The sequence below is a fragment of the Tupaia chinensis genome, unplaced genomic scaffold (genome assembly GCF_000334495.1).
Source record: "Tupaia chinensis unplaced genomic scaffold, TupChi_1.0 Scaffold138854_1, whole genome shotgun sequence".
NCBI classification, from domain to species: domain Eukaryota; kingdom Metazoa; phylum Chordata; class Mammalia; order Scandentia; family Tupaiidae; genus Tupaia; species Tupaia belangeri.
This window is the reverse complement of record NW_006198747.1, coordinates 1,132,883-1,155,285: the sequence shown is the minus strand read 5'-3', so window position 1 is coordinate 1,155,285 and position 22,403 is coordinate 1,132,883. Positions and strand designations below refer to the sequence as shown.

Here is a 22,403-nt window from a genome sequence, read left to right as displayed (position 1 = left end):
ACCCTATAGCAAAAATCTCTCTAACAACAACCACAACAAAATAGAATTGTGGATATCGAGTTCTAATTTTCTGAATGACACTTGTGAGCTCTCTTGCAGATTGGCACAGAAGCATCCCCATTTCAGCACAAGGCAATCATCACCTTGCACGGGCATCTGCGATCTCCTGAGCTCCCTGTGTATGGGGCCAAAACACTGGCTGTGCGAGAGGGACTCCTGGATCTGCACGGTACGGTGGCCAATGGCTCAGGTTTGAGAGTCTCCAGGAATCCAGGCATAATTCGGATAACCCTTTCTGAGTGAAAACTGGCCATGTTTCTTATGTCTGTGAAAATAATCTCTTTTCTCTTCTTTACCTCTTCCCTCCCCTTATCCAGGCCAGTCCAGGCTCCTTTCCTCTGTCAAGGCTCAGAACCAAGGTTACTCTGGGAAGCAATTCTGGTCTTCTCTATACCCTTCCTCTCACCTCTTTCCATGTACTTCTGAACGCTTTTTGTCTTATCTGAACTTAGCACAGTACGTAGTGACTTTACTAATTCATTAATCTATATAAAAAAGCACCACATTTGGAAATACAAAATTGTTAATTTCTTACATTTGTATCTGAAAATGGGTTCTTTCTAAAATTTGACAATAACTTCACAGTTGTACTTTTTAAAAATCTATATCCTGGAAAATTGTCAACAAGTGAAAATGATCTAGATCATATTTGAGGTACCAGGGTAACATATTCTAAAGCAGCATGGTGTGAATTTTTTGTACTGAGTTTACATTGCAATACTCTATCTCTTTTTAAAATCTAGAATACTGTAAACTTGATACCCTATATCATAAATGCTGTGTTATCTTAGATAGATATATACCACTGCAATTTCTTCAAGGTTTGCATATTCTTTTCCTTCTAGATTATAAACTAGCAATTTCTCTCAGTGATGACAAAGATAATAGACTTCTGCCCATTTTGTCAATATTAACACACCCCATTTATATTTTGTCTCTGTAAAGAAGATAATCATGGTATATATCACTATAGAAGAATGTTTTTGAATTTTATGGAATCATACATTTTATTACAAACCTTATTGTTTCTTTTCTAAACCAAACATTCTATATATTTCTTGAGACTGGCATAAAATACTATGGTAAAATGAACCTTTCCAAAAGTCATTTAATCCAGGAAAATATTGAAATGCATGAAGTTCTCAAAAGTCAAGAAAACACATCTGAAGAAATATTCAATGTGCATGTTGATTGCAGGTCTGCCTGTTCCTGTGGTCTGGACTCATCTGGCTCATACTGCAAAGGCAGGAGAAAGGACTTTGATTTTACAAGAAGCAGTAACATGGAAAGCAGGAGACAGCATTGTAATTGCAAGCACAGGGCACAGGTATGACGAATGATGTCTTTTAGGCTTAATGATCCTGATTTACAACAGAGTTTGGTTGTTTGGTTTTTTTTTTTTTGGCTGTAGGGTGTGTACATTTGCCAGGAAGAGGCAAAGGGGGGAAGGAGAGAGAAAGCACCCTCCCAAGGAGGGATGACCATGCCAAAGTTCCTTTGCCTCCATTCTGCTCTCAGGATTTTGGATATGCACACATATACAACCAGTGTGGTTTTTTTTGTTTGTTTGTTTTTTGTTTTTGTTTTTGTTTTTTGGAGAGGTTTTTGCTACAGGGCGTGTGCACTCACCAGAGGGACAGAGAGACAGAGAGACATAAAGCAAGAAATCACTCCCTAAGGGAGATGGCCATGCCACAATCCCTTCTCCTCTATTCTCCTCTTGGGATCTTGGGCATGCATGCACATACACCCAGAGTAAGTTTAAGCCACCAGGTCCAGGACTTGAACCACAGTCGACTACATGGGAGTTCATGATATAGCCATTACGCTAACTGCTGGTCCCAACCAGTGCGCTTTTAACCTATTAAGTACAGGACTCGAACTGCACAGTCAGTCGTGTGGGATCGTCACTTTATCTACCATACTATTTGGTTGGTCTTAGAACAGAAATTTTTAAAATGTATGAAAGAGGGATAATTCAATAGTCTATAACTATTTCATTTAAATTTAAAACTTGTAATAAAGATGGTGTCAGACAGTGGCAAAGTGATAAAATGCAATACGTAGCAAGGCATTTCGATGTAGAAAGGTTTCCAGTTCAAGTCTAGAGACCTCTCTAAATGTGCCTAACACACAATGCTCATGATCCAGAACTGACTGAAGTCTGGGGTGGATCATGGCATCAGGTCCCTGTTATGGGTTCTCTCTCTCTCTCTCTCTGTCATTCATGAAATAACTAAGTAAATATACTTAGGAAAAATCTAGAACTATTGTAGAATGTACACAACGTAATGTAATGTTCAGTACTGAAAAAGATGACTATGTCTGTTTCCTTCATTTGATGTTTATGTGCTGTGTGCATATTTTAAAAACCCTTATTGTGAAATGAAAGGAATCAAGGACAAAAATAGAGAGGAAAGACATTTAAGGGACACAGAAATGAATGATTGTCTGTTGATGATGTGTATGATAGAAGTGTATTGATGTGTATTTGGGTAAGTTCAAGCTGTAGTGATGTATAGTGATTGTATAAAATAAATTAAAATAGTTTTAAAAACCCTTATTTTACCCCACAAAGGTGTGCAATTACTATAGTAAACCAGTCACTACTGAAAGAAAGAAAGAAAGAAAGAAAGAAAGAAAGAAAGAAAGAGAAAAAAAGAAAGCAAGCAAGCAGGCAAACAGGCATATCGGTATTTGTCAGATCATAACATTTGGCTGATCACTAACCAAATGTTGGTGTTATCATCAATTAAATTTACAATAAGAATAGATTTGTATAAATTTGAATCTATAAAATAAATATGTCCTAGTAAAATATTCTGTTTTACATAGTTAAGCTTATTTGTAAGTTTTAATTTGAAGAAAGCATTATACTATTAAAAGTCATTAGAAAACATCTGACTTAGAGCTTTAACAAAATACATTAATGAATGCAAAAATGTAAATGAGCTTCTTTGTTTGAGGTCACCCAAGAACTTGGTTGAAAGCAGCCAGTGAATTCTTTTTATAGTCTTGGCAGTGGTTCCCGCTAAGCAAAATTGTTAGCTATTAGGAAACAAAAGGAAAGAAATTGTTATAGAAAAAGTGATGATTAACATAACCTTTTAGGTACCTGACATTTTAAAACTGAAACTGCTTATGAGTCTTAATTTCTGTTTAATTATGTATGTTAGCAAATAAGAAATTAAGGGAAGAAAATTAATAAGCAACAGCAAGTATATCAGGGATAAGGACAAATAAGAGCCGTATTTTTGCTTTATGCTCAAATTATAAGTATGTAAAATTAGATCTGGTTGTGTTTACCAAATAATAAACAAATAGTAATTTATGACAAGAAACAGCTGAATTATGTTAAGGCCATAACTCAATTTAAAACTAAAATTCAAGATGGCATTTTGAGTTTGCCATTTTCCAAGTTAAAAATAGACCTGCAGATGTTAGGAAGAGTTAAATATATACTTAGCTTTATAAGTGCCCATTTTTATTTTCCTGCCATTGGAAGAAATTTTAATTATACAATGCCCAAAATAAAAAGCAGGAAAATGACAGGACTTACTAATAAAATAGAAAATCTTCATTTGCAGCTTTTCTGTATGAAATAAAAAAGTTTAGAATTTAGCGTTGGGTTATTCAATTTAGTTTTGTTTTGCTTTCATTTGCCACAGTGTGTGTCTACTCGCTGGAGAGGGACAGAAAGAGAGACAGAGAAGGAAAATGAGAAAGCACTCCCTAGCGGGAATGCTCACGCCACAGTCCCTTCACCTCCATCTCTTCTTCCCCTTGGTATTCTGGGCACATGCACAAAGTCGGTGTGTGTTTCTCAAGCCTCTGGGTCAGGGACTTGAACTGCGCAGTCATCCATGTAGGACCCAGTCATCCCAATCACGGTGTCACTGGCTGACCTGGACTATTTAGTTTTAAGAAATAAGAAATAAGGAGTTTCCCACCAGATCTCACTATTTCATTGGTAAATCCTAGTTGAGAGAGAGTTGGTAAAGCTGGTGGTTAAGAAAATGACCCCTAAAGTCAGTCAACCTGCGACAACTCCAAGCAATACCATTGATCAGCCATACACCATAGTATTTCACCTCTGTACTTCAGTCGAACTGGAATGCTGTTATTATTCATCTCATGGAATTATTGTAAGGATTAAATGAGTCATTATGAGTAAAACACTTAGAGCAGAACTTGACTCAAAGGGAGTGCTGTGCGAGGTGTTAGCTGTTAATACAGAGGAAAGGTGTGTGTAGAAGTGCATGACATAAAAAAATGCTTTTTACAACCTTCTTTTTAAAGAAATCACTGTATTATCGGAATCCAAAGGAATTCAAGAGAGGCCAGCCTTTCCATATTACCTGTGAAATATTGTACTGTTGATTCACCCTTATCTGTAAGCATCCTTAATCTTCACTGCTCCGTACCCCTCCAACACAATTCTTTCTCTGGATTTTTTGGAATTACATATTTTCCCATCACCTATCATCTTGATAAACAACTTTGCTCTCCTGTTTCTTCTAGCTTCTGTTTTTACCTCTAGGTTTTCTTCACAGGGTGTGCGTGCTCTCCAGAGAGAGAGAAAGTGAGAAAACCCCCAGAGGGATGGATGGCCATGCCACAATCCCCTCTCCTCCATTCTTTTCTCAGAATTATGGGCATGCGCGCATGCATGCCTGGCATGATTTGCAAGGCTCTAGGTCTGGAAAGCAAAATGTGGTTGGGAGTCCAGCATCTTAACCCCTATGCCACCTGCTGGCCTCTAGCTTTTTGTCTTTTTTCTTTTTTGTTAATCTTTTATTTTAAAAATATATTTGACTGCTTAAAATTAGTTAACTGCTTAAAATTTATGTCTCCATTTCTCCTATTTTCTTCTTATGATCCATAGCTTTTGTCTTTTTTTGGAGAGATTTTTGCTGTAGGGTGGATGTGCTCACCAGAGAGACAGAAAGAGACAGAAAACAAGAAATAACCCCCCCTGGGGGGAAGGGCCATAATACAATTCCTTCCCTTCCATTCTCTTCCTAGGATCTTGGGCATGCATGCACATGCACCTGACTTGAATTTGAAGCCACTGGGTCCAGGATTCGAACCATGGTCAACCATGTGCGAGTCCAGTGCTGTAACTGCTATGCTATCTGCTGGCCCCCATGGTGTTTTCCTTAAACCTGGTCTAATTTTTCTCTTCACAAAAACTTCCCCAGTGACCCTCCAATTTTTACCATCATTCTTCACTTCCTGCCCATCACCAAGTTTTATTTTTGGTTCTGCCCTTGAAATATCTCTTCCACCAATTTCTCCTGCTCTCAGTTTAATTTAAAGTCTCAGTTCCTCACACTTGAATATGACATCATGTTCCCATTTGGCTCCGTTCTCCTTCTCCATACGAATTCATTCTGCATTAACTTGTTCAAATGATCAAGAATTGTTACTGAGTTGTGACAAGGACTATACTAGGTTCCCAATATTTGAAATGATGCCACAGGCCCCCTGACTGGAGGAGCAGCCAGGCCAGTTGGAAAGAAAGGAGAAGTAGAAGTAGGTCCTTCCTAGGACTGCAGGGAGGTTGCTCTGAGCACCAACAGGTCATTCTGGGAACTGCATTGGGAATACAGAAGAAGGGCTGAAAAGGTGGAAAGGTCTGACTTCTAACTGTTTCACATGTGGCACTGTCATCTGAACTGGCATTTAAGAGAGAAGAAGGACTGGCCAAGGGAGAGAGTCAAAGATAGTATTGGGATGACACAGAGGTAATTCACCTGAGCTTGTCTCTGTTAACAGCACCCATGCACCTTAGTATTGTAGATAATGCCTGATCAGGATGGGTGCTGTCTCCTTCAAGTCAGGGACACTTTCTGCTTGGTTTCTCCAATACTTAGCTCTGTGTCTAGAAAACAGGCTAGACTATTAATAAATGTTGAATGACAAATTCAGGTTAATGTCTGCTCTATAGAACTGGTGTGTCCGTTTCGTTGTGGCTGGAATTTTGGTTATTTTGGAAGAATGGTAGAATTGAGACTTTATAAACTTCAACTTAGACATTTATTTTCCCTGCTCAGGAGCCTTCAGTGACTTTTCTTGTAAGAATTTCTCAACTTTGGTATGATTAACATTTCGGGCCTGATAACCCCTGTTACATGGAGAGGTCCTGTGTATTACAGAATGTTTAGAAATATCTCTTGTCTCTACCTCTTAAATCACCAGTGGTACCTCCAGTACAATCTCCAGATGTTGCCAAATGTCCCCTCAGGGATAACATTATCCTCACTCGAGAAACACTGAGTATGATCCTCAATGTTATAAATGAATAGTTCTTCTAAGTACTTTTAAGGAGCTAATATAGTTCTAGGAATAAATATGGCACACTAGGAAAATACAAAATTTATTTGACATGCATCTGTAAACTTACTCAGTCAAGTCTAAAAAAAAGAGTAAGATACTGTAAACAAATTCTCCTTCAGAATAGTATGATTATAAATATCTTATTTTACAAATGACATGTTCAAAATGGCATAAAAATGTGCCCAAACCATACATTTTGTCTATTTATATTAATATTGAAACATTTTATTTTTTACAGACACAGTCAAAAAGAGAATGAAAAAAGGATCATCGCGTCTGTATCTGCTGATGGCAAAAATGTAACGCTAACCAAGCCACTGAATTACACACACTTAGGAGTTACTGTCACACTCCCCGATGGAACACTGTTTGACGCAAGGGCAGAAGTTGGAATCCTTACGAGAAATATTTTAATAAGAGGATCTGATAATGTGGAGTGGAATAACAAAATTCCAGCATGTCCTGACGGATTCGACACAGGTAGATTTATCAGCTGTTGTGTGACTGGTACCATCATGCTGCACATTTTCAAAACTTAATTGGTTTTGAAACTTAATCACTTATGTTTCAACTTGCCTATCTGTGCTGTAAATATCACTAAATGTGGGAATTTAGAAATACTGGTGGCATTTTTAAGTTGCATTGTGAAAGTATTTGCAATTTCTTGAAGAAAAATGGTCAATGTTGACACTGTAAGGGAAGAAATAAGTGCACTTGGATTCTGTTCACAAGTCTCTTTCCACATTTATTATTTCTTATGACAATTTTAGATTAGACCTTGATGTATTACATATTGTCATCAAGAAGCTGCATCATTTAGATTTACCTCCCCCCCCAATGTAGAAACCTATATTTGATGATGACGATGTCAAGATTTTGTTTAGTAGATCTCTGATTCATCAATACATTTTCTGTGTGCTAGAATCTGCAGTCAATCAGCACACTGTAAGTGGGAGTAGATTCACTGTAGGTATTCTGACTAGACAAAATTCCTAGACAGATGGATAGGTGGAATGATAAGGAGACAGGTATATAGATTTGAACCCTTCGTAGTAGCCTCGGTCCGAGTTTGTCAGTCTCAGCGCTATTGACATATTGGTCCAGATCACTGTTGCCGTGGACCATTGTTCTGTGCATTGTTGGCTGTTCAGCAGCATACCTGGCCTCTACCAACTAAATTCTTGTAATATCCTCTGCATCTGCGCCGACCAAAAATATTTCCAGACATTGCAAAAATGTTGCCTGGATGCAAAGTTACCCCTGGTTAAGAACCACTGCCCTAAGTTATGCTCTCCTAATGAATACCCCCAGAATCTCTGTGACTTGAAGTCCTAACAGTTTATACATCATTCATGGCATATGTGTCCAGTATGGGTTGATGGGGAAAGAGGCCTACTCATTATAGTTATCCAAATCCAGGCTGATAGAAGCTCTGTCTCAGCATGGGCTCCCTTGATATCTGAGACAGAACACGAGATGGCTAAAGGGACAAGCCCCAGTAACTAATCGTTTTAGTCCTGAAGTAACATATCTCTCTTCTACTCAGGTATTATTCATCAAAACTAATTCCATGGGTACACATAGCATTCAGAGTGAGATAGTGAAGCTGCTGCATGCTTAGAAATAGAGAACTGGATATTTGTGAAGCTTGATGATGCTTACCACAGTTCTCACATATCTAGGAGGAAGCACAATGTAGTTCACAAATCTCTTTAAATATTTTATATAATCGCTAATATCCTTGCAGTCTTCTAAGTAGTTAAATAACAGATGCAGCTCTTCAATGGGAAGGCTAAGACAAGCTCATTGGATTTAATGTCAGATAGACTTTATTTCAGTTCATCTGCATCATTTTGCAATACACATGAAACCTAGTTCTACCCTATCTAAAATAAAATACTTCCAGTTCTGCCTACTTAATATACTTGTAAGATTTATGTGGCATAATGCATATTCTAGTGCTATATAAGGTTGTGTTAATTGTGATAATCCCCAAACCTTAGGAGAAAGCTTTGACAATAATAAAATACCTTATCAGTATTCATGTAATCATTCAAATAACTTATTTAGTATCTTTTTTTGAAGAATACAGTCAGTACTTTAGAGACCATTAAGATATACAGGACAAGATGCTCACCTTTCTTATTATCTAGAAGAGGAGATGATGTGAAAACAAATAATTATGTTCCAAGATGAGACTGAAATTATATGTGAATGAAAACATAGGTATGAAAAAAATCACTTATATAATACAAGGATTGTAACATGGTTTTTCTTTTATGATACTTAAAAATATTTTCACAGGTGAATTTGCTACACAAACTTGTCTCCAGGGAAAGTTTGGAGAAGAAATAGGAAGTGACCAGTTTGGAGGTTGCATTATGTTCCATGCTCCCGTCCCTGGTATTAACATGGTAACTGGAAGGATTGAATATGTAGAGGTAAGAGGCATTATAATTAAATCAATATTAGTAAATAACGTTTTCAAATTATAAGCACTAATAATATGGAAGATATAAATGTACTTTTAATAAGTACTATAAATCAGAGAGTATTTTCAGATAAAATATGAGCCAGGCAAAGTCTGGCTCTACATGAATCACTAAATCCCTGTGTATTTTGGGGTTTACCAGGTGTTCCATGCTGGCCAGGCTTTCCGATTGGGGCGATATCCAATTCATTGGCACCTGCTGGGAGATTTACAGTTTAAATCTTACGTTAGAGGCTGCGCAATTCACCAGACCTATAACAGAGCTGTCACTATCCATAACACACATCACCTTCTGGTGGAGCGAAATATCATATATGATATCAAGGGAGGAGCATTTTTTATAGAAGATGGAATTGAACATGGCAATATTCTGCAATATAACTTGGCGGTATTTGTACAGCAAAGTACTAGTCTTCTGAACGATGACGTGACCCCAGCTGCATTTTGGGTAACCAACCCGAACAATACCATACGACACAATGCAGCTGCTGGTGGCACTCACTTCGGCTTTTGGTATCGAATGAACAACCACCCTGATGGGCCATCCTATAACCGAAATATATGCCAGAAAAGAGTGCCACTGGGAGAATTCTTTAACAACACTGTTCATTCTCAAGGTTGGTTTGGACTGTGGATCTTTGAAGAATATTTTCCCATGCAAACAGGATCATGTACTTCTGTAGTGCCAATGCCTGCAATATTTAACTCACTTACTACTTGGAATTGTCAAAAAGGAGCCGAATGGGTCAATGGAGGGGCCCTTCAGTTCCATAATTTTGTGATGATAAATAATTATGAGGCTGGAATTGAGACCAAGAGGATTCTGGCTCCTTATGTTGGAGGATGGGGTGAGACCAATGGAGCAGTGATTAAAAATGCCAAAATAGTTGGTCATCTTGATGAACTGGGAATGGGATCTGCATTTTGCACCATGAAAGGCCTGGTTCTCCCATTTAGTGAAGGTTTGACTGTATCTTCCGTACACTTTATGAACTTTGACCGGCCCAAATGTGTAGCATTGGGAGTGACATCTATCACTGGCATTTGTAATGAGAGATGTGGAGGTTGGAGTGCAAAATTTGTGGACATCCAGTATTTTCACACACCGAACAAGGCTGGCTTTCGATGGGAACATGAAATGGTACTGATTGACATCGATGGTTCACTTACAGGTAATGTCACTTTAAAATTTATTATAAAATACTTCTATAAAATATTTCTACAAGTTAACATCTTTATAAATTTGTAATGATGAAGACCTCTCTACGTAGGGAAGCAGGGATATGTGTGGAGGGGCACTGAGTAGCACTTTATGAGTTATCCAGTTGCTAAGCAAATCTATAGATATCAATCATTCACTTTTGAAGGACTCCTAGAAAGATGAAAAGATTTCTCTTTATACTCAAATGGACTGAGTTATCAAACACAGTCATTATGTCTGTCTCTTAGTCTAGTCATGGCTTTGATGAGGGAAAACATTTGGATGTTTTTGATAATAAAAGTTTGTGTAACCTTTATTGGTTTACTTAATTTGGCTTAGGTTTTTTGTTTTGTTGTTTTTCCAATTTGCCAGAGGGCGTGTGCACTTGCCAGAGTGAGACAAAGGGAACAAGAGAAAGCCTTCTGATGGGGCATGGTCTCACCACAATTTCTTCACCTCCAATTCTCCTTGCTTTCAGGATTTGGAGCATGCACACACATGCATCTGGCATGTTTCTCAAGGTGCCAAATCTGGGACCTGAACTGTGCCAGGGGGGTCATGTAGGATCCAGCCACCTTTACCACCATACAATGGGCCAGCCCAGTTTAGGTTTTTAATGTGAGTTTATAATCTACCAGTTAGGAATATAGGCTTTGGGGCCAGCAGGTTGGGTAGATGTTAGGGTGCTGGAGTCCCAGACCCAGCAGCTTGAAATGCATGCCTGGTGCAACCGCATGCCCAAAATCCAGAGGAGAATAGAGGAGAAAGGATTATAGTGTGGCCATTCCCCCTGGGGGGGGGTTATTTCTCACTTTCTCTCTCTCTGTCTCTCTGTCAAGTGTGCACCCTGTAGCAAAAATCTCTTGGAAAAGAAAAATACATGATTTTTGGTAAGATTACCTAAATTTTAATTTTGATGTGTGTCCTTACTTATTGTGCTTCCTATTTTTCACTTTGCCCATCATGGGTGCTTCAGATCCATGATTCAGCTATATTCACAATAAGGTCCCTGCAATGAGGTCCACTCCCCTTACAAACAGACAAACAGAAAAATGACCAAAACTTAGGTTGTACTGATGGTATTATGGGTCACAGAACCTATGTATTATAGTAAGTGTTTTTAGTTTGCTAACACGGAATGGAAAACATGCTGTGCATCTGTGTTTTCAGGGCACAAAGGACACACTGTCATTCCACACAGCTCCTTGCTAGACCCTTCTCACTGTACTCAGCAGGCTGAGTGGAGCATCGGGTTTCCTGGATCAGTCTGCGACGCCTCAGTCAGCTTCCACCGGTTAGCATTCAACAAGCCTTCCCCAGTATCTCTACTAGAAAAGGATGTGGTTCTTTCAGACTCTTTCGGTAAGTGGAATAAAGTAGCTTAAACCACACACTAAATATGTCATCACCATGAGTTGTCACTTGATGGCTCAAATGTTGCAAAAAGCATTATATTTACATTACTCCAGGTTCAAACAGGAAGCAGGTACACTCAGAAATGGATGTTTGAGGATCACTGAATAAATGCATGGTCTAGCAGGATATTCTGCTGATCTCGGAACCTCCAAACAGTATTATTTCAGAGAGCAGGAAACTGCATAAACTCTGGATCAAGGTGGTATAAATATACCAGGATTCTGGCCATCGATGGCAAATATTTTTAATTATCCTGCTGTTTGTGATGGGTTTGAGAAGAGTATTTGTAGGTCAATAGCTGGATACCAGGTGCCAGAGATTATTGATTTACTGATTGATACAGTAAAGATACTATACCTGGAATACCAGATATGCTTGACATCATTACTTGACTAAGTTAATTTATTGTCATTATTCATAACCCATTTGGCTTTTCCATCAGCCAAGCAAGCAAGGTGAATGAGGATGGGATGGGAATCTTGGTCCACATATCTCTAAGTTTTTGATTGTGGCACTAATCTCTACATTTTTCCTTCCAGGATTTGGAATTGATTTTAGTGTATTACATTGGTAGGGGATGAAGGTCTATAGTTCCTAGAGTGTCCACTTAGTCCTTCCTACCCGATTTTCCATCACTCCATTAGTTGGAACCAATATGTGAATTCACTCAGATATGAAGTGTACCTATTTCCAGTGTACCTGACCTAGCCTACCCTGACTTGCTCAGGTCTACATATCCATGTCTTTATCACTCTACCCATCCAGTTGTTCAGCTACCTAGAAACTACTGGTTAAACTGTCTGTCTACAGTGAATCCATTCACGCACTGTTCTGATGGGCCTGCATATTCTGGAAGGTAGAGGAAGTGTGTGTGTGTGTGTGTGTGTGTGTGTTCTCTTCCATTCTCCTCTAGAGATTTGGGGCATATATGCACACATGCATGGCATGTTTTTTAAGCCTCTGGATCTGGGACTGGAATGGAAAAGTCAGCCATGTGGGATCCAGTCAACATAACCACCCTGCCATCAGCTGGCCCACAAAATCTTTAAATCATCATCAAAGATAGACACAGCTTCTTGATGATAATATACAAAATTGTAAACGTCAAGGTCTAATCTAAACATATAACGTAGAATCATAAGTATGGAGAGTTCAGCAACAGAATCTAAATGCATATAGTTCTCCCCTTACAGTGTTAAGTTTACTATTTTCTCCAAAATGCTGCAAATACTTTCATGTTATTTTAAAACACTATCAAGGTTGCTGCTACCCATATGATTTTTCTTCCTTTAGGTACCAAATGCCACCTCGGTGTGCTGTTTTCTCTACTCCACTTTTAAGAATCCCAAGATCAATCACCACAAGTCCTTCCAGGTCTGCAGGCCAGAACACTGATTATTCCTCCCGCCAGAGTTCTGTGCCTTTTACGCTTGCCTTTACATCTAATAGTTAAGCACTGCCTCTTGCCACTTCCAAGTTCCATTTGTTTCTACTGAGGTCAGGGAAGTCAATAACATTGCGGCATCCTCCACCAGCATCCCTAGCATCTGAAAAACAGATACCACAGAGCTTGTTAGAAGGGTCATAAGAGAAAGATGCTGCTACCATCACTAGCTCTGAAAAGATGAAAGGAAAGAAGAGTTACATGTCCCAGAGACAGAGAGCTGTGGGAAGAAGTTCTATGTATGCCAGGCTAACTGAAAGAGGCTATTCTGGTTGAGAGGTAGAAGAGCCCACCAAGAGCCCCTGACCTACCCCAGTCAGAGTGAGAATAAAGGGAATAAACAATAAACACCTCATTTTCATCTTTCTCTTCCCCTCTCTTTTTTCTTATGCCACCACTTCCATGCCCAACCAGAAGCCAGAAAGCAAGGGAGCAGAAAAGAGCATGGTAGACAGTAGATCTACAGCAGTAACTATGTCGTGCTACTTCGATCATTTTTTTAGAGATATTTTTGCTATAGAGTATGTGTGCTAACTTGTGAGACAGACACAGACAGAAAGTGGAAAATCACCCCCCGGGGGGATGGGCATGCTGCAATCCTTTCTCCTTCGTTTTCCTCTCAAGATTTTGGGCACACATGCACACACACCTAGTGTGAGTTTTAAACTGCCAGGTCCAGGACTCAAACCACAGCTCACTACATGGAAGTCCAGTGACATAACCATTACGCCATCTGCTGGTTCCCCCCCACACACTTCCATCATTTATTATGATGACCTTTGCCCATCAGAAAAGTCACAACACATTTTTGCACAGAGAAACATGTCATGACGTTTCTGATGACCCAGTAAGTTATTAGACTTGATTTTAAAACATTCTTTTATATATAATCAGTTATTTAATTAGGTTCTTGGCAAAAAAATTTAGAACACCAATTTGTGAGGATAAATTCCATTTGTAAGGGCAAACACGGATTGCAGGTAGCCCTGGAGCTGCAGAACAGCTTTGATTTTTGGTAAAATTTGCGAATCCGCAGCCTTCTGATCAATCTTGTGCTACTCTGAAATCTCGTATTTCTCCTTCTCTGTGTTGAAGATCTCGCCTTCCTGGTGTCTGGGCTTCTGCAGTTTCTTTTTCTTGAAGTAAGCATCGGTAAGGTGCTTCAAGATTTTTACTTTGCTAATATCACTTTTCGTGGAAGTGGCAATGACAAATTTCTGGTGTGTCCTACGCAGTGGAACTCAATAGAGAACCAGCGGTCCAGTTATAAGTAGCAAGCCACTGCTCAGCTGCTTCAGGAAAACCACTCTCTTGCCTCTGTGGCATCCAGTGAGGATGATCAGAATGGTCCCAGGAGTGATGCTGGCTTGCAGCTTTCTCACATGCTGACTGAAAGGGTTTTTGCCGTCGCTAAACAGCTTTCGAGGCACATCTTCAGAAGGATAATATCTAGGCATTTTGCGCAGTTTAACCAACCGGTTACCACCATTCTTGTCTCCACCAACTGGTTTTGTGACAGTCACAAGAAACTTCTCCTTCTTTTTCTTTTTGAACCTGGATTTGGTGAATGAGTATTTCCTCTTGTACATGGCCTTCCTCGAATACATGGCAGAGCGGGAGTATCTGCCGATGCCCCGGACTAGGAAGGGATTTTGGCTCCAATGGGGCTTCCCCTTATTGGGCTTTTTAGCCTTGGGATCATCCTTTTTAACCTTCCCACTGGCATCAGCCTTCTTGGCTTCAGGTTTTTTCTCCTTAGTATCCTGCTTTGCAGCTTTTTCGCCTACCATCTTGTATAGTGGGAAAAAGAGCTAAAAAATTCTTATAAGGATTTTCTTCTCCTGTGAATTGAAAGGGTCATACACCTATTCTCTGAATCGAAAGAGTCATATACCTATTACCTGAATTGTAGTTAAACCCACTTTCTCAGTGCCTTAATGATATAAATCCAGAAGCCGTTATTTTTCTTCTGCTAAACAGATGTCCAGAATAAAGCAATGTTATATAAGCTTTTAAAATTAATGTATATAAAGAATATTCTAAGTAGAATGTCTATGTTTTATTCCAAATAAAAACTGTCAGGTTAAAACAAAAGGTAACCAAAACATCAAAAGCAAATTTATTTTATTGGATAAGATAATGTTTTAGTATTTCCCATTTATTGTGTCATAAAATAGTTTCTCATGATAAAACTTTTTGAAGGATTTAATTTGTTTATTCCGAGAGAGAGGAGAGAGAGAAAAAGAGAGAGAGAGAGAAATAGCACCTTCAATAGGGTCTTGACATCACAATCCATCCAGATTGCCAGCTTGGATTATGGGCACACATGCCTGGCATACTCAGGAAGGTCTCCTATGTGAACCTGTAGCCTTCCCATTTGGGTCTCTCTTGCAGAGTGTTGTATTTTACTTCTGCACTGCCATTCAGCCCCTTCTAAAGAAAACTTTTGATAATATTTTCAAATAATGTATGGCATCGTTATGATAGAAGTTATATAATGCAGCTTAAAATACTCTTTTATTGAGAACTCAGAGACGTGCAACCTTCCTAAGTAAATTACTTTAAATATACATAATGACAAACTATGTATGCCTTTATTAACTTTTAAGCAAAGATATTCAAACATCTCAAATTTCTTGGGTTTTGTTTGTTTATTGTTGTTGCTGTTGTAACTGATGGTGCCAGTGTGGTATTTTAGGGAGAAGTTATTATTTCTTTTGACTTGGGGTTTGGCTTTTTTTTTTTTTCCAGGCTTTGATGTATTTTATTGAGGAAAAATTCCAACAAAAGGGGATTTTTTTTTTTACAAAATTTCATGTTTCTGGGGACTTCCCACCCCACTTAGATCCAAGTGAGAGTAACTAGTAAGCCTGTTCATGTATTTTCTTATTTTCAGTTTACATACAAAAGTAATTTTGTTTGCTTTGCATTCATACAAATTCCAATATTATAAATGGCAAATAAATCCTCCCTTACCCAATCCTTAATTAAATATACAGTTTCAAAAACATACACTTTAAATTGGTTTAATCTCGAAGTATAAGTCAGTGAGACTGAAAACTAAATATTTCAGGTCTTGTACCAAATAGTAAAATCCTCTGAGGCCTTCAGGATCCTTTGACTGATTTACATCAATAAAAGAACCAATTTTTGATGTGGTAAACAAAATGTGTTCATCTCCTATTACAATTTCAAGCTCCGGTCGGCCAACCCTGTCAGGGGAGGCCACAAAGCATCATCTTCTTTTGTAATTTCACTGTCATCAATAATTCTCTTCAGTTCTTCCATTACACTCTTGTGTGCATAAGCCTCTTTTCTGGTCATGATGTCATTTATTATCTGCTGTTGTTGGCATATCTAAGCTTTCCGTCCGGCCGAAACTCGAACTCCAGAAACTCGTGTCCAAACTTGCCCTTGTGCTCTACGTCGTAGTGCAGGTAGAAATCGCCAGCCATAGCCATGGTTGCCCCCAGGAAGCCCCTTGGCTTTTTTTTTTTTTTAATTATGACTCTGGTTTATATATAACCAATGTATAACATTGTGGGTTACAGTATGGTTTTTGTAAAGGCATATATACAGTGTATAGTATTGAAATCAAGGATATACACAATAATGACATCAAGAATATACACATATTCATCTTCTTCTAAACATTACATTATGCTGTACACATTTGATAATAGTTCTACTAATTTGTTTTGTTTTGTTGAAATATGTACCGAATTGTCTATATTTTTTAGAATGTGATATAACATCCTGTGGCCTTTTCCTCTTATTTACATGCATTCCTGTGTCTATTCAAATTTTTCTCACAAATCTCCCAATATCCTTGCCAGGCAGTTTCTGGTGTCTCTGATTTTAGGCTTTTTGATGAAAGCAATGTAGCATTCTGAATTTGTGAGATGACAACTTTCTTGTGAAATCTCTTAGTACCCATGGCTCTATTCTCTTCAAGAATTAACATGTATATTTAGTTTCTAAGTTGTGAACACTTAGAGGGCAATATTTATAAACTTATCTGATGGCCACAAAACTCAACACAGAGCATTGCAGATTGTAGACTTGATAGGTATTGAGTTGAGTGGAATTGGTTGCAATCCTCAGACGTGGTTGCAAAGTACAGAAAATAGTATCCAGGCACTTTACTTTTTAATGTGATTTAAAAAAAAAACACAACTTCATAGTAAGGCAAATTTTATTACTTTCATTTTCTCTCCATTAAAATAAAATAAAATAATTTACTACTGAAAAATTAAAAAACAGAGAAAGACCACTTGGATTAATTGTATATGTATATTAAGTGAATAAAAAGTGTAGAAAGTATACTAGATCAATGGGAAATAGGGTTTGGTATAACTTTACATAGATCCTTATATATCTTTATCAAAGCACCTCATGCATGATAATACATCTTTATGTAAATATGTGTAAAGTTAGACCAGATGGCAAATTAATTTGAGACACTCTTGATGAGTCTATTTTTTAAATATCAATTTAAAAAAGCTTATGTAGCAGTCCAAAAATGCTTAAAACCAACATACTCAAAATGAGTACAGCTGAAAGAAATTAAGAAAAACATTGCTAAGAAAGATGAAAATTGGTTTTATTTACCAAACCAAATTATCAAAAAATGTCAGGTTAACATAAATCCCAATTATCAGAAAACTTGAGTGGCATTCTGCCAGATAAAGGAACAAATTCTAGAGTTTTTAGATTATTTTAATGAGCTCTTACATTCGTTAGCTATTGCTTTACAACAGACTATTCTAAAACTCAAAAAGTTTAAATCTATATTTATTTTCCTTCACATATCTGAGGGCTGGGTTGGCTGAAGTAGGTTGGGCTCAGCTGGGCTGTTCTGCTTCTCGGTGAAGAGTCAGTGGCATTGTTCCTCACCAGTGGCTGAACTCAAGTTGGCCCATGTGTGCTCCTTCTGGGCTCAGGTAAAGGGAGTGCCCTTGGAAGAAGTTCTTCATATTGCTATGGCAGAGGTTCTAAAGGTCTAGCCTCACTGAACAATCACTTTTTAAGCTTTTGCTAGTATCAATTCTGCTACTGTCCTACTAGCCAAAAGTTACCCAATGTTAACAGAGCAAGGAAGTCTACTTTGTCTTCAAGGATTGGAGAGGAGTAGGTATTTGCTGAGTAATAATTCAAACTAGGGATCAGTTTGCAGTGCAGTAGTAATGCAATTGGAACCATGTGGAAAAGGTCTGAGGTTCATGTCCCAGGATCACCCTAAGTACAATGGATGTGTGCATGCCTGTGATCTGGACTGGTGAAAAATATGAGTGGATTGTAGCATGAGGATCCTCTAGGGAGTGGGGTGTGTGTGTATGTCTACCTATCTGTCTCTGTCCATCTCGCTCACTCTTCCTCCACGTCTTTCTCTTTTTCTTTCTTTGTGTGTCTCTCATGGAAGTAATAAAAGGACAAACTAAAAAAAAAATACAACTATCAAAGTTCTTGTAATTTTTTTCAGTGTTTAGATACTACAAGTTTTTAGTGCCTCAGCTCATGTCTCTTTAAAGCTAAACTAATTTATAAAGACTAAGAATGAATGAATTTGTTCCCTGTATATTGGAATGTTTTGCCTTATTCTCAAAAGATAATGAATGACAGTTCATGTTATAATTGTGCTTCTAGCTTCTTCCTCAGACATGTTCAAAAGGGTACAGGTTGCCAGTTTAACATGAAAATCTGTATAATTTCTCATTTACATTTAATTGTTCATCTTTCTGAGGTACAATATGGTTTTTCAAAGCGTATGTGATAATCAAATCAAGGATATCACCATATCACCATATGCATCATCTTCAACAAAGAACATTACATTATGTTGTGCATCTTCTATTTTAATTCTCGTTTTTATTTTTATTTTCTTCAGATATAGTTTGAAATGAGAAGAGAGTGAAGGGAAAGAAAAAAATAGGAGCAATTAATGAAAGACTTTTTTCTTTTTAAGTGATCTTTTCATGTCTTCTACCTAAGTTGTCAGGCATTCTCTCATGACCAAAGCATTACTAAATTATATAATTTTTCCCATGATAGGTAGTTCATGTTCAAATTTGTTATTCACAAATTTAATTATCAGTCATAGCCTCTTTCCTTAAAAATTCTAAGTCAAAATTCCACTAAAGTCAAATAAAACTATTTACTACTAAAAATCAGTATTTATTATACAGATTTTCATTAGTTCAACAGATAAAGGAGACTCTAATAAAGAATCATAACTTATTTTTGCCTATATTGTAACTTAAGAATTCAGAAGAATTAAGTTCTTAAAACGAAGTAGAAGTATATTTAGATAAATAATATTTAAAGAATTGTATTAATATATATAAACTCCTATGTTTTAGTAGTTATAATCATGTCTAATTGTATTTTTCCTTAAGAAATAAAGATTTCATTTCTGTTTAAAATTCTAATTTAGAAAAAACATTTTACATTCCAGTTAAACGTAACAACAAACATTTGATGCCCTCAGTTAAACTAAGACATTTAACATACACAGTGAAATGCTATACTGAATTTTTCAGAGACTTTCATGTACTAGACCAATATTTTTCCTTTGCACTGGTTCCTAAACAAAGGAGGCATTTTCTAGAAGCAGAGATGATCATGATGTGGTTGGTTTTTTTTTTTTTTTGAAAGTGGTTGATTATTTAATAAATTTTGTGATCAAATCTGGTTGTTTCATCTTCTCCTACAGGCACAAGCATTATTCCTTTTCAGAAGAAACGACTCACTCATACGTCTGGATGGATGGCTTTGATTCCAAATGCGAAACACATTAACTGGTATTTTAAAGATGTGGATCACATAACTAACATATCCTATTCATCAACATTCTATGGATTTAAGGTAAACAAAGAGCTATTAAATCCACCCTCCAGTAGTTATGAGTGCTTATTGCACCAACACAGCCTATGCTCTGTGCTTACTCACACCCACTGTTAGGCCCGACTGCCCTGGCCCCACACAGTACCCTAAAAGTCCTGCACGCTCTCCATGACCCCCTCTACATCTAGGAAGTAAAAGCCTCATTTGAGAATCAGAGGTAAGTAATCTTTCTGCATATCCTCATAACACTGTTAGTTACCCTGTTATTACTACGATAAAAATATAGTTATTGAGTGTTGACGATGTCTCAGTACCACTTAAGAATGCTTATTATTTATGTATTGTAAAATAGTAGGTTGTTGGGGAAGTCAGGATGCATTTTTGCATAGAAAAACAGAAAATTCATCATGACTTTTCCAATAAACCAATATATCAAACACACAGGAAATTATAAAAAGTATATAATAATATGGCAACACCTAGCTTTGTCTGAATCTAACATTCTGTAAGTATTTTTAATTTTTTAAAATTTTTTAAGAATTATTTTATTCATTTATCTATTTATTTACTTTAATTTGACCAGAGAGGGGCAGAATGAGAGAGAGAGAGAGAGAAAGTGAGAGAGCAAGCTGTCAGGTCTGGGACCGTGGTCAGCCATGTGGGAGTCCAGTGCCCTTAACCACCACACCACCTGCCAGCCCCACTTTTTATCTCTAAAACAAATAAAACCTTGTAAATAAAATGAAAGAAGGCCCCAGTATGGTTTACCCTGCTCTCATTCCCCACTCTCCACTGATGGTAACCAGTATCCTGAATTGTTTTTTTCACCCCATACATGTTCCTCTATTGATGCTACATATTTGTAGAGCCAGAAAACGATATCTAGCATTGCCTTTGTTTTCAAGCACTATAGTGATAAAGTTCTATCTAGATATGTACATTCATACATGCACACAGACATACACACACACACAGAAGAGAGTGAGAGAGACCCTTTTCATTGCCTTAGTGATAAAGCTACCATAATTGCCATAGAAATGTGTTTATAAATAACACATAAATGCAATATGAAAAACAAACTAAAACCAAAATATTTAAGTTTAACAAAATAGAGGCTAATTATATATGCTGTTGCAATTAAAGTATAATATGCAGAATATTAACATGTAAAACAAGTCACGTCTCTACACATTTTTATAGGAAGAAGACTATGTAATTATATCACATAACTTTACTCAAAACCCTGATATATTTAATGTTATTGATATGAGAAATGGTTCTTCAAAGCCTTTGAACTGGAATACTAGCAAGAATGGAGATTGGCACCTTGAAGCAAACACGAGTACTCTGTATTACTTGGGTATGTACTCATTAGACAGAAGTAATCTTTTTTTTGGAGAGGTTTTCGCTATAGGGCGCATGCGCTCGCCAGACAGACAGAGAGAGATAGAGAGACAGAAAGCGAGAAATCACCCCCCAGGGGGGATGGCCATGCCACAATCCCTTCTCCTCCATTCTCCTCTTGGGATCCTGGGCACGCACGCACACGCGCCTGGCGTGAGTTTTAAGCCACCAGGTCTGGGACGCAAACCACGGTCGACTACTTGGGAGTCCAGCGGCATAGCCATTATGCTAACTGCTGGTCCCGAAGTAATTATTTCATCAAATGCTTTGTCTAAAGGAAGAGATGAATTGCTTAATGTGCAAAATGTGTTTTATAGTACCCTTACATAGCAGAATTCAATAAATGTTTCTTGAATGAAAGGACTGAAGACTAATTTTATGCTGGAGAAGTTCTTGAGATAAGTTAAAAATGTAAGTGTTATTTTAGGAGATAACACCAACATGTTCACGCATGGTCTCAATACTTTTATTTATTTATTTATTTTCGAGAGGTTTTTGCTATAGGGCGTATGCACTCGCCAGAAAGAGAGAGAGCGACAGACAGATAGAAAGTAAGAAATCACCGCCCAGCGGTGTGGCAACACTGCAATCCCTTCTCCTTCACTCTCCTCCCTGGATCTTGGGCATGCATGCACACGCGCCCAGTGTAAGTTTAAGCCACCAGGTCTGGGACTCGAACCACAGTCGGCTACAAGGGAGTTCAGCGACATAGCCATTACACTAACTGCTGGTCACTTTCTCAATACTTTCACTTCACAGAATTTGAAGAAATAAGTACAGTGCAAGCTGGCACATATTATATTTCAATTTTTATAGTTTATATTTTGGAAATAAAAATAGTTAAGAATAAATTTTATTTAAATTCTACAGCGTTAATTTTTTGTTTCACTTTTTAGTTTTGTTATAGGTCTACACACTCACTAGAGAGCAATGGGGGGAGTGAGAAATAACCTCCCAGGGGGATGGCCACACCTCAATCCCTTATTGTCCATTCTCCTCTTGGGATTTTGGGCATGTGTGCACATGTGCCATGTGTTTTTCAAGCTACCAAGTACAGGATTTGAACCAAGCAGTTGACCATGTGCGATCCAGCCACCTTAACCACAGCACCACTGGTTGGCTGTAAAACCATCATTTTTATCAAGCTTTTGTGAATATATGCTCCTTAAGAAACAAGTATTTTGTCAGAATTTCTCTATACCTTT

At 37.7% G+C, this 22,403-nt stretch overlaps 1 protein-coding gene and 1 pseudogene across 1 annotated transcript in view; one reads left to right on the top strand and one right to left on the bottom strand.

Annotated features, from left to right (window-relative positions):
* Positions 1 to 88: 88 nt before the first annotated feature.
* Positions 89 to 22,403, top strand: part of LOC102478698 (fibrocystin-L) — a gene marked incomplete at its 5' end in the record, with an annotated part of 91,619 nt that continues 69,304 nt past the window's right edge. Inside the window, 8 exons of the mRNA XM_006161701.1 lie at positions 89 to 229; positions 1,258 to 1,387; positions 6,638 to 6,879; positions 8,704 to 8,840; positions 9,033 to 10,062; positions 11,262 to 11,453; positions 19,664 to 19,815; positions 20,995 to 21,154. Coding sequence (XP_006161763.1) covers positions 89 to 229; positions 1,258 to 1,387; positions 6,638 to 6,879; positions 8,704 to 8,840; positions 9,033 to 10,062; positions 11,262 to 11,453; positions 19,664 to 19,815; positions 20,995 to 21,154 — 2,184 coding nt within the window. The remainder of the gene's footprint in view (positions 230 to 1,257; positions 1,388 to 6,637; positions 6,880 to 8,703; positions 8,841 to 9,032; positions 10,063 to 11,261; positions 11,454 to 19,663; positions 19,816 to 20,994; positions 21,155 to 22,403) is intronic.
* LOC102477392 (protein mago nashi homolog 2 pseudogene) lies at positions 15,968 to 16,412 on the bottom strand (annotated as a pseudogene).